Raw genomic sequence first — 13,577 nt, forward strand, 5'->3', positions numbered from 1 at the left:
GTCGCGAAATCCGTGACATGGCGCACCCAACCGTGCGGCATAGAAACCATACTGCAAGTGTAAGAATCGAAAGAGATGAAAGGGAAGCAGTATTTGAGAAAGGAGTGAGACAAGGGTCTAGCCTATCCTCGATGTTATCCAGACTGTACATTGAGCAAGCAGCAAGGAGAACCAAAGATATCTTTACGGAAGCAATTAAAGTTCAAAGAGAAGAAACAAACGCTTTGATGTTTGCGAGTGACATAGTAATTATGTTACAGACAGCGAAGAACTTGGAAGAACAGTTAAACGGAATGAATAGTGCGTTAAAAAGTGTTTATAGTAAGGACATCGACAAAAATATGAAAAAGGTAATGGAATTTAGTCAAAGTAATTTAGACGATACCGAGGGTATTTGGAAATAAGACAGTAAATGCAGTATATAAGTTTCGTTATTTTGGCAGCAACGTAACTGATTGTGACAGAAGCACGGAAGTAATAAAATGGAGACTGGTAATAACAAGAAAAGCATTTCTGAAAAAGACTAATTTCTCCACATATGTATGCGCTGATGAGACAGAAGCACCCTGTCAACAGTTACACCCCCTAAATTTTCCGCTTGTGTAAATTGTGAATTTACGTCCCTGTTTCAAAACAAAAAATTTTCTCTTATTGTTTAACACTAACTCTCCTTTAGCCGCTAAGTCCCCTATCCGTGCAACCCATCTTTCAAAGGGAGCATTTGTCTACCTTTTCAATACTTCCTCAGTCACCATTCCGCTTGAAGGGGACGGTTGTGCATATTATCTACTGTTTAGAGGAGTTTGAGAGTGTTTTATTCATATTTGGATTACCAGATTTCCCTTCTCTCAGCGTCAGAGTTGACTTATACTTGCAAAACCAGCCGCATGACTTTCGAACTGGGGTCAGCCGATGTCGCAGAAGCAAAGTATGACCAGATACTGCTAATTATGGACCCTTTACCAATGTCGCCTCCAGCACCCAATAGAAATGTGGAAGAGACGTCAATGTGCCTTTGGGGATTATTGATTTGACTGCCAACCCGACAAAATGCACTTCTCTTCCTCTCCTGTCCCATTCTTTGGACTTCCGTGAATCGTAAACCAGCTGTGGTTGCTCCTATTAGTAGCTGATGCCCTGTTCGCCTACGTCAGGTGCGCCCCTTGTATTCTGAGGTATATTGAAGTACGATTTTTTCTCTATTCGTTTGCCTGTTACCATCTGAAAATATTGTATATTGTTACTGGATGCACAAACCCTCACCCTACCTAATGTCTGGAACAGGAAATTTTTTGTGTGTCGGCAATTTGTTACAATTTTGTTGATGCTGATGTGTAACTGAATATGAGATAGCAATCTATGGTAGCAATTTGTTACAATTTTGTGTAACAGTGGTGACGTATGTGGCAATTTGTTACAGTTTTGTTAGATATGGTCAAATAGGATGAAGTTGACAACTGGGCTGAAGTTGACTGAAAAGTTTAAAAAACTTCATGTTCAGAGGACTTATTTTTTAACTTTTTTATAAGGGAAAACTTTTATTCGCCTGACTGACGTAAAACAGCTTTGTAACCAAGTCTTATGTGAGTCGTGCATTGACCCCTCGCAGTGTATGCAGCAGCACTTGTTTATAACAGCCTAGTGACAGAGTGAGGGAGTCATCGTTGAGGTGTCTGTATATTAACTTACGAATTTGTCATACATGCTGCAGTTTGTTCCACGAAACAATTCAGAACATAAGAGTTGTCAGAGTGCAAATGCTGTAAATGCGTGCAAATATGAATCAGGTGAGTTGAAGATACATAGCCTGGATGTTTATAATTACAAGTTCCTGTCAAACTGAGGTTGACCGCTGGTATGAAGCTGATTGAAAGGTTAGAAAAAGATTCCAGATGTAGCAAACATACTGCAAACTACACTCCTGGAAATGGAAAAAAGAACACATTGACACCGGTGTGTCAGACCCACCATACTTGCTCCGGACACTGCGAGAGGGCTGTACAAGCAATGATCACACGCACGGCACAGCGGACACACCAGGAACCGCGGTGTTGGCCGTCGAATGGCGCTAGCTGCGCAGCATTTGTGCACCGCCGCCGTCAGTGTCAGCCAGTTTGCCGTGGCATACGGAGCTCCATCGCAGTCTTTAACACTGGTAGCATGCCGCGACAGCGTGGACGTGAACCGTATGTGCAGTTGACGGACTTTGAGCGAGGGCGTATAGTGGGCATGCGGGAGGCCGGGTGGACGTACCGCCGAATTGCTCAACACGTGGGGCGTGAGGTCTCCACAGTACATCGATGTTGTCGCCAGTGGTCGGCGGAAGGTGCACGTGCCCGTCGACCTGGGATCGGACCGCAGCGACGCACGGATGCACGCCAAGACCGTAGGATCCTACGCAGTGCCGTAGGGGACCGCACCGCCACTTCCCAGCAAATTAGGGACACTGTTGCTCCTGGGGTATCGGCGAGGACCATTCGCAACCGTCTCCATGAAGCTGGGCTACGGTCCCGCACACCGTTAGGCCGTCTTCCGCTCACGCCCCAACATCGTGCAGCCCGCCTCCAGTGGCGTCGCGACAGGCGTGAATGGAGGGACGAATGGAGACGTGTCGTCTTCAGCGATGAGAGTCGCTTCTGCCTTGGTGCCAATGATGGTCGTATGCGTGTTTGGCGCCGTGCAGGTGAGCGCCACAATCAGGACTGCATACGACCGAGGCACACAGGGCCAACACCCGGCATCATGGTGTGGGGAGCGATCTCCTACACTGGCCGCACACCACTGGTGATCGCCGAGGGAACACTGAATAGTGCACGGTACATCCAAACCGTCATCGAACCCATCGTTCTACCATTCCTAGACCGACAAGGGAACTTGCTGTTACAACAGGACAATGCACGTCCGCATGTATCCCGTGCCACCCAACGTGCTCTAGAAGGTGTAAGTCAACTACCCTGGCCAGCAAGATCTCCGGATCTGTCCCCCATTGAGCATGTTTGGGACTGGATGAAGCGTCGTCTCACGCGGTCTGCACGTTCAGCACGAACGCTGGTCCAACTGAGGCGCCAGGTGGAAATGGCATGGCAAGCCGTTCACAGGACTACATCCAGCATCTGTACGATCGTCTCCATGGGAGAATAGCAGCCTGCATTGCTGCGAAAGGTGGATATACACTGTACTAGTGCCGACATTGTGCATGCTCTGTTGCCTGTGTCTATGTGCCTGTGGTTCTGTCAGTGTGATCATGTGATGTATCTGACCCCAGGAATGTGTCAATAAAGTTTCCCCTTCCTGGGACAATGAATTCACGGTGTTCTTATTTCAATTTCCAGGAGTGTAGAAGAAGAGGGATTTCTTTATTTCTAAGGTGACACGTCGGCGTTCAAAGTGCAGGGAAGACATTTTTTGTGTTTCATTCTTTGGAATTTCATACAGCAAATTAGTGCTTAAACTTTATTTGTGTGATACTCTAAAATTAGTACCAGGTGATTATAATTAGAGTGCTGCTAGTACCAGATGTCCTCTTTTCGCTTTAAATATCATTTGACAGTGAAGTTTGGTAGATGTTCTAATGTGTTAATACAAAAACGACTTGCACTGAAAAAACAGTTCCAGTTGTGGCCACCAGGTGCAGATCTATTGCAGTGAATGCAAGAAAATGCATATTATGATGGACTAGGAATGGAACATGGGCAGAAAAATAAAAACAAGAGAAAAGGCGTAATGTTGACTTTACTATTAATTGACATTTACGCAATTTGTTCAGTATGAGCACCAGAGATGTTGACTAGAAGCTACTTCTGTAAAATTAGATTATTAACAGTTGCTCCAGCAGTTTGTGTCAAATCTGAGCAACATGTTGATGCATTCTTCTAGATATGTGAAAAGCCAAAAATTGCATGGATTGAGATTGTGCCATATATCTGGAAAACATCTGGAGATAAAATGTTCATAGAAGGTTACATTAAGCAGAGGGGGGGGGGGGGGGAGTTACATGAGGTATTCCACGTCTCATGTAATAACAGTGGCTTCCATACAGTTGCTGTCTTCCAAATCAGGAATCTCATGCTGGACGAGGAGGTCTCAGTAACATGCTCACATCATAGCTCTCCTCTCAGACCGTCTGACGTATACTCTTCAAAGAAGAACAGAGTGAGAATAAAGATGGTTGTGAATCCATACCACACAGTACCATACGACAACGGTGCTTCATACGCAACAGTACCCAGAATTGGAAATTCTGTGTGTTCACTACTCCGAATAGTATAAAATGCGCCTTGGTGTTGCATAGAATATTGCTCAGCCAAATGTCATGAACTTCGATTCATGGCAGAACCTGAAGAGAAAATTCAGAACATTGTTGCAAACTGTGACGTTTCCGTTGCTGCATCTTCTTGATCTTGTATGAGTAACAGTGTAAAATAGACCGCAAAACTTTCTGTGCTGTTGACCATGGGGTGGACAAGGCTCGTAACACTGCTTGTGATGCATGGCTAGTCACAGCAGCACCTCTTCAATAACTTAGAGCAGGACCGGATGCGTTCCTCTTCCAGGTAACACACCAATCTCAACCACGTTTTCGAATTTATTATCGCCTCCTTTAAACCATTTAATGGCATTGGGGCTTTGTTCAGAACTTTCAGTTGGCGATACTCTCTCAATGCAGCACTCTAATTGCTGCCATTTAAATAAAAACAGAGTCTCTAATGGAGCAAAGTATATCTTCTCGACGGCCATACTCTTCACTCACGTTATGGCTTGTCAAATGATAGCATGGATGTCACACCGTCATAGAAACAGTACACAACGCCAGATTTACACCTGGTGGCCAAAATTGGAACTAATTTGCTTTCCAGTGTTAATCAGTTCAACATTAATACATTAGCATATCTACAAAGTTTGGCTGTCATACGATAATTACGGCACACACTGCACCTCCGTGAGTAGCAGAACATTAATTATAACCAACCAGATTTCAAATATAATTATTATTCTATATTTATTTTTCAATTACTGATAAAGTTTCAGAACAATTAAAGTCTCCCTGTAGTCGTAAAGAATCCATAATTATCATATAAAATACAATCGGTAAAATTCAAACCCCAAGCGATGTGAAGCGGACTGAAGCAACATGTTAGAGCAATGGGTAACAAAGACCAAAAATTTTATTACCACAGCTAAGTACCCATGCTCTGAAAGAAAAACCACTTCGTTAATTTAATTGAATTCAGAAATGTCTAAGATTAAATTCCAATCTTGGTCATCCTCAACCTATTTGACAGTATTTATATGTAACCAAATAAATAACAGCAATGTATGGGACGCGATGTGGCACAATTTTGTGTAACAATGTTAGTGTATAGCCTATTTGTGACAATTTTGCTGTAACGTGGGGCAGTTTGTAACAGTTTGCTGTAAGCTGTTGATCCATGTGGCAATTTGCTAAAATTTTATTGTAAAAGGAGGCAATATAATAGAATTTTACTGTAAATGTGGATAATTTCTTACGATTTTGATCTACCATTAGGCATTTTATTACTATTTTGCTGTAATCTGGGGCAATTTCATTAAATGTTTCTTCAAAATTGGACAGTTGGTTACAATTCTACTGTAAAGTGGGGCAGTTTGTTAACATTTTGCTGTAATATGTGACAAATTTGATAAAATTTGCTGACCATAGGACACTTTGCTACAATTTGGTCGTATCACGAGCAATTTACAATAGTTTTTCTATAACATGGTGATGTGTGTCAGAGCATCATGTAGTCGCCGCTGTGTGATTGCACAGGTCAGTGTTATCAGTAGATGACAATAATAATTTTTGTAACGCAAGATAAAGTTAGTAACGTAGCATTGAGTCCCTGTTGTCATGAACTGACTCTGAATGCAAAGCAACCCTCGTGATTACCAATATGAATGTTTATTTCTGCATTCCCCCCAATGAACCATAGACCTTGCAGTTGGTGAGGAGGCTTGCGTGTCCCAGCGATACAGATAGCCGCACCGTAGGTGCAACCACAACGGAGGGGTATCTGCTGAGAGGCCAGACAAACTTGTGGTTCCTGAAGAGGGGCAGCAGACTTTCCAGTAGTTACGGGGAAACAGTCTGGATGATTGACGGATCTGGTCTTGTAACACTATCCAAAACGGCCTTGCTGTGCTGGTACAGCGAACGGCTGAAAGCAAGTGGAAACTACAGCCGTAATTTTTCCCGAGGGCATGCAGCTTTATTGTTAAATGATGATGGCGTCCTCTTCGGTAAAATATTCCGGAGGTAAAATAGTCCACCATTCGGATCTCAGGGTTGGGGACTACTCAAGAGTACGTCCTTATCAGGATTAAGAAAACTGGCGTTCTACGGATCGGACCGTGGAATGTCAGATCCCTTAATCGGACAGGTAGGTTAGAAAATTTAAAAAGGGAAGTGGATAGGTTAAAGTTAGATATAGTGAGACTTAGCGAAGTTCGGTGGCAGGAGGAACAAGACTTTTGGTGAGGTGAATACAGAGTTATAAATACAAAATCAAATAGGGGTAATACAGGAGTAGGTTTAATAATGAATAAAAAAATAGGAGTGCGGTTAAGCTACTACAAACAGCATAGTGAACGCATTATTGTGGCCAAGATAGACACGAAGCCCACGCCTACTACAGTAGTACAAGTTTATACGCCAACTAGCTCTGCAAATTACGAAGGAATTGATGAAATGTATGATACGTTAAAAGAAATTATTCAGATAGTGAAGGGAGACGAAAACTTAATAGTCATGGGTGACTGGAATTCGATAGTAAGAAGAGGAAGAGAAGGTAACGTAGTAGGTGAATACGGATTGGGGGTAAGAAATGAAAGCGGAACCCGAATAGTAGAATTTTTCACAGAGCATAACTTAATCATAGCTCACACTTGGCTCAAGAATCATAAAAGAAAGTTGTAAACATGGAAGAAGCCTGGAGATACTGACAGGTTTCAGATATTTTATATAATGATAAGACAGAGATTTAGGAATCAGGTTTTAAATTGAAAGACATTTCCAGAGGAAGATATGGACTTTGACCACAATCTATTGGTTATGAACTGTAGATTAAAAACGGGAGAAACCGCAAAATGGTGGGAATCTAAGGTGATGGGACCTGGATAAACTGACTAAACCAGAGGTTGTACAGAGTTTCATGGAGAGCATAATGGAACAATTGACATGAATGGGGGAAGAAATACAGTAGACGAAGAATGTGTAGTTTTGGGGGATGAAGTAGTGAAGGCAGGAGAGGATCAAGTAGGTAAAAAAGACGAGGGCTAGTAGCAAACCTTGGGTGACAGAAGAAATATTGAATTTAATTGATGAAAGGAGAAAATATAAAACTGAAGCAGGCAAAAAGGAACACAAACGTCTCAAAAATTAGAACGATAGGAAGTGCAAAATGGCTAAACAGGCATGACTAGAGGACAAATGTAAGGAAGTTGGGGCTTATGTCACTAGAGGTAAGATAGATGCTGCCTACAGGAAAATTAATGAGACCTTTGGAGAAAAGAGAACCACTTGTATGAATATCAAGAGCTCAGATGGAAAACCCAGTTCTAAGCAAAGAAGGGAAAGCAGAAAGGTGGAAGGAGTATGTAGAGGGTCTATAGAAGGGCGAGGTACTTGAGGGCAATATTATGGAAATGAAAGAGGATGCAGATGAAATGGGAGAAATGATACTGCATGAAGAGTTTGACAGAGCACTGTAAGACCTGATTCGAAACAAGGCTTCGGGAGTAGACAACATTCCATTAGAAGTACTGACAGCCTTGGGTGAGCCATTCGTGACGAAACTCTACTATCTGGTGAGCATGATGTATGAGACAGGCGAAATACCCTCAGACTTCAAGAAGAATATATTATTCCAATCCCAAAGAAAGCCGTTGTGGACAGATGTGAAAATTATCGAACTATCAGTTTAATAAGTCACAGCTGCAAAATACTATCGCGAATTCTTTACAGACGAATGGAAAAATTGGTAGAAGCCGACCTCGGCGAAGATCAGTTTGGATTCCGCAGAAATGTTGGAACACGTGAGGCAATACTGACCCTACGACTTATCTTAGAAAATACATTAAGGAAAGGCAAACCTTCATTTCTAGCATTTGTAGACCTAGAGAAAGTTTTTGACAATGTTGACTGGAATACTCTCTTTCAAATTCTAAAGGTGGCAGGGGTAAAATACAGGGAGCGAAAGACTATTTACAATTTGTACAGAAACCAAATGGTAGTTATAAGAGCCGAGGGGCATTAAAGAGAAGCAGCGGTTGGGAAGGGAGTGAGACAGGGTTGTAGCCTTTCCCCGATGTTATTCAATCTGTATATTGAGCAAGCAGTGAAGGAAACAAAAGAAAAAATTCGGAGTAGGTATAACGCCCATGGAGAAAAAAACGTTAAGGTTCGCCGATGACATTGTAATTCTGTCAGAGACAGCAAAGGACTTGGAAGAGAAGTTGAACGGAATGGACAGTGTCTTGAAAGGAGGATACAAGATGAGCATCAACAAAAGCAAAACGAGGATATTGGAATGTAGTCAAATTAAGTCGGATGATGCTGAGGGAATCAGATTAGCCAATGAGACACTTAAAGTAGTAAAGGAGTTTTGCTATTTGGGGAGCAAAGTAACTGATGATGGTCGAAGTAGAGAGGATATAAAATGTAGACTGGCAATGGCAAGGAAAGCGTTTCTGAAGAAGAGAAATTTGTTAACATCGAGTATAGATTTGACAGGAAGTCGTTTCTGAGAGTATTTGTATGGAGTGTAGCCATGTATGGAAGTGAAACATGGACGATAAATAGTTCGGACAAGAAGAGAATAGAAGCTTTTGAAATGCGGTCCTATAGAAGAATGCTGACGATTAGATGGGTAGATCACATAACTAATGAGGAGGTATTGAATAGAATTGGGGACAAGAGGAGTTTGTGGCACACCTTGACTAGAATAAAGGATCTGTTGGTAGGACATATTCTGAGGCATCAAGGGATCATCAATTTAGTATTAGAAGGCAGCGTGAGGGAGACCAAGAGATGAATACACTAAGCAGATTCAGAAGGATGTAGGCTGCAGTACGTACAGGGAGATGAAGCAGCTTGCACAGGATAGAGTAGCCTGGAGAGCTGCATCAAACCAGTCTCATGACTGAAGACCACAACAACAACAACAACAACAACAACAATATTACTGCAGTTCAGTGAAATGTCATGATGTCAACTCTGTGAAGTACCACACATTAGTCCCTTTTTTGTATGAGAACATTACTGAGCTGTCCTTTCACTAAGTTATAAGGGCCCTTACACATATATATTACTTAATTGTGAAATGGTGAAGGCACTTAAGCAGAAGGCCTTCTCTTCAGCCAGCGTCCCACTTGATTGCAAGTCTGGAAATGGGAGCATAATATCTTTCTCAGATGTATGCAAGCTTGTGTGTGTTTGCTCGTATGTGTGTGTGTGTGTGTGTGTGTGTGTGTGTGTGTGTGTGTGGGTGGGTGGGTGCGTAAAATTTACTGAGGAGCCGAAATTTTAAGTGTTTACATAATAGTAATAGTAATAAGTTACTCCAATTACGTGTCTTTTGTGGTGTGTGCACACATGAGAGATGAAATTTACTGACAATGCAGAATTTTACATGCTTATTTGCATTTTTGCTATGGAAATACTCTGAGTTACACCCAGTATATATTCTGACGCTGAGTGCACATATGTGAGATAAAATTTATAGACCAAGCTTAATTTTATAAACATTGTTGGACATAAGAATTTTTAGGGAAGTACAAGCTCTAAGTTACATCATCGTTGTCTGTTTATTACGTATCTTTAATAAAGAATCGAATAATTTAGAACTTGACGAAAAATTCACATCATTCGCATACTTCTGAACTTGGTCAAGGTGGTGGCAACATACTAATGGCCCTCGTAATACTAGGCTTTCATTGTTTTTTTCGTTTGAATGCTTGGGCAAATATTGTGCTCTATTTGGGGGGGGGGGGGAGGGAGGAGATGAGGGATGAGGAGGGATTAAAGGGGCTATCAGGAGGGTTGGGTGTATTGTGACGTATATATCCAATGTCAATGATCGTATTCATGGCTGAATTGTATCCTGAGTCGCCATTGCATTCCTGTCAATGTTATTATTTACATAGATAACACCGGCACAATATAGATATGGCAGATTGGGTTTAATGTCCCATCGTTAACCACAAAAGTCTTCATTTGAGTGGAGACGGTTGAGAAATTATATCAGTTGTGTCTACTTCAATAGAACTGTCCCAACACTTGTGTTCATCAGTGCTATAAATCCAAGCCAGGATAGCCAATTAAGATTTCAGTGTGATAAAAGAGTCGTGAGAGTATGGAAGGTTAATGTGTCTTGCCAGCTTGTGGAAACTAATAACGTAACTAAGACCTAATAACGTAACTAACGGAAAACTAAATATGAGGAGAACAGCGAAACATTGTTTACATTTTGGTGTGCAGCTAAACAAAGATATTAGTGACCTTGTGATTTCTGAAGGAAGTGAGATGGGCAGGAGAAGCAGAAGTTCTGAGCAAAGCCGTCAACAGCCGACACTATTAGTCCATTTATACATAGCTGATCTCTTAAACCATCCTTGAGTTGATTGTTGTAATCGATACATGGACGGAAACTTGAACGAATAGTAGTCTTCTGTGAGCTAAACGTGTACAGAGGTAAAATTTGAAATTTTCCCGGCGAATCAACTGGTCAAAAAGAATTCGGGTTTGCAGCCGGTCGTCGTGAAGTTTACGAAGGCCGGCTGCAAACCCGAAATCTTTTTGCCCACGTGTACAGAGGATTGGCAAAACTATCTTCAGAGGTAAACAGTATTAGGAGTAAAAACCGACATCATTAATACAATAGGCAGTTACAGGTAACATAACAATTCGTTTACTTACCATATGGGTTAGTGAGCATGATGTCTCCTCTGTAGTCCACTACATAATAATAGACTGTCAGGTTGGAGACCTCGACGACTTTTCTAATGAAGGCATCATTGGGGTCGCAAAAGGAGATGTCTTCATTGAACTGCGACAGTGAAACAGTCTTTTTATATTCACATCGAAAAACACAAATAATCTCGATGAATGAGCTGCGAATATTTTTCATAGCAGAAGGACAGAAAAGATGATAAATAAATTTGAGAAAAAGTATTTATGGAATTTGCTGATTGAAACCAAAGGATCATTACGGGTCTAGCGTCACTTTGCTTTTATTAATCAACGCAGTTCTTCCCAGTAGTAGTCTAAAATATTGACCTGACTCTGTTTGTCTCATATACCTGTCCTGTAAAGTCAAAAATCATACACTGAAGTCTTTCACAGGTGGTTTTCTTAGCTAGTGATAAATATTCCTAATTGTATTTTTATGGTCCACAAAACGTATTTGTTGGTGATGTTTCGTCCAGAGTTGCTTTGGACATCCTCAGACCTGCTCGTGGAAACTTACTGATACGTAGAGAGTAGCTCTACAGAATCGACAGGTAAGATTCATCATTTCCAGACGACAATTCGAAAGGTTAATTTTACTTTTGACAAGAAATTGTTAGATCGTGCAAACATACACCATGCCCCTGTTTTACATTATTCTTGTTGCTCTTCGACGTCCGAAGAGTTAGTCGGCAAGAATTGTTGAAAGCAGGAGTACCTCATAAAATGTCCAACGCAGGTCTGGAGGAAACTTTAGCAACATAAATATTTCTTGGACCATGAAAATATAACTCAGAAAACTCATCAGTAGGAAAAGTTAAACATTTCAATGTTTTCATTCTGATGAATACCTGACAAATGGATATAAAAATGATACGTCATCTAGGAACGAACCTAATACTAATACATTGATAACGATCACCCCAGTGGAGATAAATTGCCAAGACTGGATTTTATATGACTCTATAAAAGTGCCAAAATAAAACTGTGCTTTTTCTTTGAAGACCGGTTTTATGCAGTTCTCCACGCTCGTCTATCCAGTGCAAGTCTCTTCACCTCGGAATAAATTCTGGAATTTGAAAACTTTTCAAAAAGGCCTATTGTAGCCAAGCCTTGGTCACCCTCTATTGCTGTCAGTAAACATAATTCCTTCCAGTACTATTGTTTTAGGCCTAAGGATGTGTTCTGTCGAACGGTCCCTTCTTTTATTCGCGTTGTGCTACATGTCTCTTTTCCACAGCAATTCGATTCGTTACCTCATCAGATTTTGTTATATCTACTCATCTAGTCTTTAGAAGTCTCCTATAGCACAAAATTTCTGTATAACTCACCCTCTTCTTGGCTAAACTTTACTCGTAATAGTCTACGTTTCACTTCTGTACAAAACTGCACTCAAGATAAACTCTTCAGAAAAGACGTCCTGACACTTAAATTTATACAGAATTTTGAGGATGTTCTGTTTTACAGAAATATTTTCCAGCTACTGCCGATATGCATTTTGTATCCTCTCTGCTTCAGTCCCTGTCTGTTATTTTGCTGCCCGACCAGCAGTACTCATATGCTATCTAAGTGCCCCAGTTCCTAATCTAATTCGCTCTGCATCTTCTGATTTAATTCGACTACATCACATTACCACTTATCTTAAATGTGTTCCTCCTTTCTAGGCACCATCATTGCCGTTCAACTGCTATCCTTTCTCCTCTCTGTGAGAGCTACAGTTTTTTCTATACGTGGTAGATTAATGGTGTTGATGCTCAGCCGAGATACTGATGCATTTTTACGCACTATATTTCGGCGACAGACGTAGTAATATTCTTCAGATAGTGCGAACTATGGTGACACACCTACTCGCTTGCTGAATTCATACCAAACTGTGAAGTATGGTTAGTGTCGCGGCACTATTTATAGCCGAATTCGGCTCCAGTTACACGCTGGTTCTGGTGACCTTCAACTTTTTAAGACTGTAGATTGATTTGTGTAAAAGTTGTAGATAAAGGTTCCCTCTCAGTAACATATGGCTGCTACTTTCAGAATTTCAAAGGGTGTACTCCAGTCAACACTCTCAGAATCATGCTCGAAGCAGGAAAATGCTGTAAATGCATATACACCTTCCTTTAATCTATCTTCTAAGATTAATGCCAACTCGTATTTAGCGTCCAAGTCTGTCTTCTAAGATAAGGCGTAGGGTCTACATTACCTCACGCTTTCCTGTATTGTTCTTGAAACCATACTGACCTTCCTCTAGGTTATTTTGTAAATAATTCTTGTACTATGCTACCATGCGTTGTTAAACTAATAGTTCGGTAATATTTATCTTTTTTAGCTCCTACCCTCTTTGGGATCGAATTTATTCTACTCTTCTTGAATTGTGAAGGTATTTCTTCAGGTTCATATATGTTGAATATAGGTGGAAAACTTTTGTCTTGGGATATTCTCGCAAAATACCAGTAATTCCAGGGGAATGTCTATAACTCCAGCTACAGTGTTTAGACTTAAGTCGTTCAATGATATTTCAAACTCTTTTCGCAATACTATATTTCCTACACCCTCAACGTATACTTCTGTCATTTTCTAAAAATTGCCTTCAATTCTCTTGTATAACCATTTTATACAT

General features: G+C 41.1%; 1 protein-coding gene across 1 annotated transcript in view; it reads right to left on the bottom strand.

Annotated features, from left to right (window-relative positions):
- LOC126175414 (cholinesterase-like) overlaps nt 1-13,577 on the bottom strand; it is a 95,509-nt gene that overhangs the window by 29,927 nt on the left and 52,005 nt on the right. Inside the window, exon 8 of the mRNA XM_049922212.1 lies at nt 10,934-11,063. Within this exon, the coding sequence (XP_049778169.1) occupies nt 10,934-11,063 (130 nt within the window). The remainder of the gene's footprint in view (nt 1-10,933; nt 11,064-13,577) is intronic.

The sequence above is a fragment of the Schistocerca cancellata genome, chromosome 3 (genome assembly GCF_023864275.1).
Source record: "Schistocerca cancellata isolate TAMUIC-IGC-003103 chromosome 3, iqSchCanc2.1, whole genome shotgun sequence".
Classification (NCBI taxonomy): Eukaryota; Metazoa; Arthropoda; class Insecta; order Orthoptera; family Acrididae; genus Schistocerca; species Schistocerca cancellata.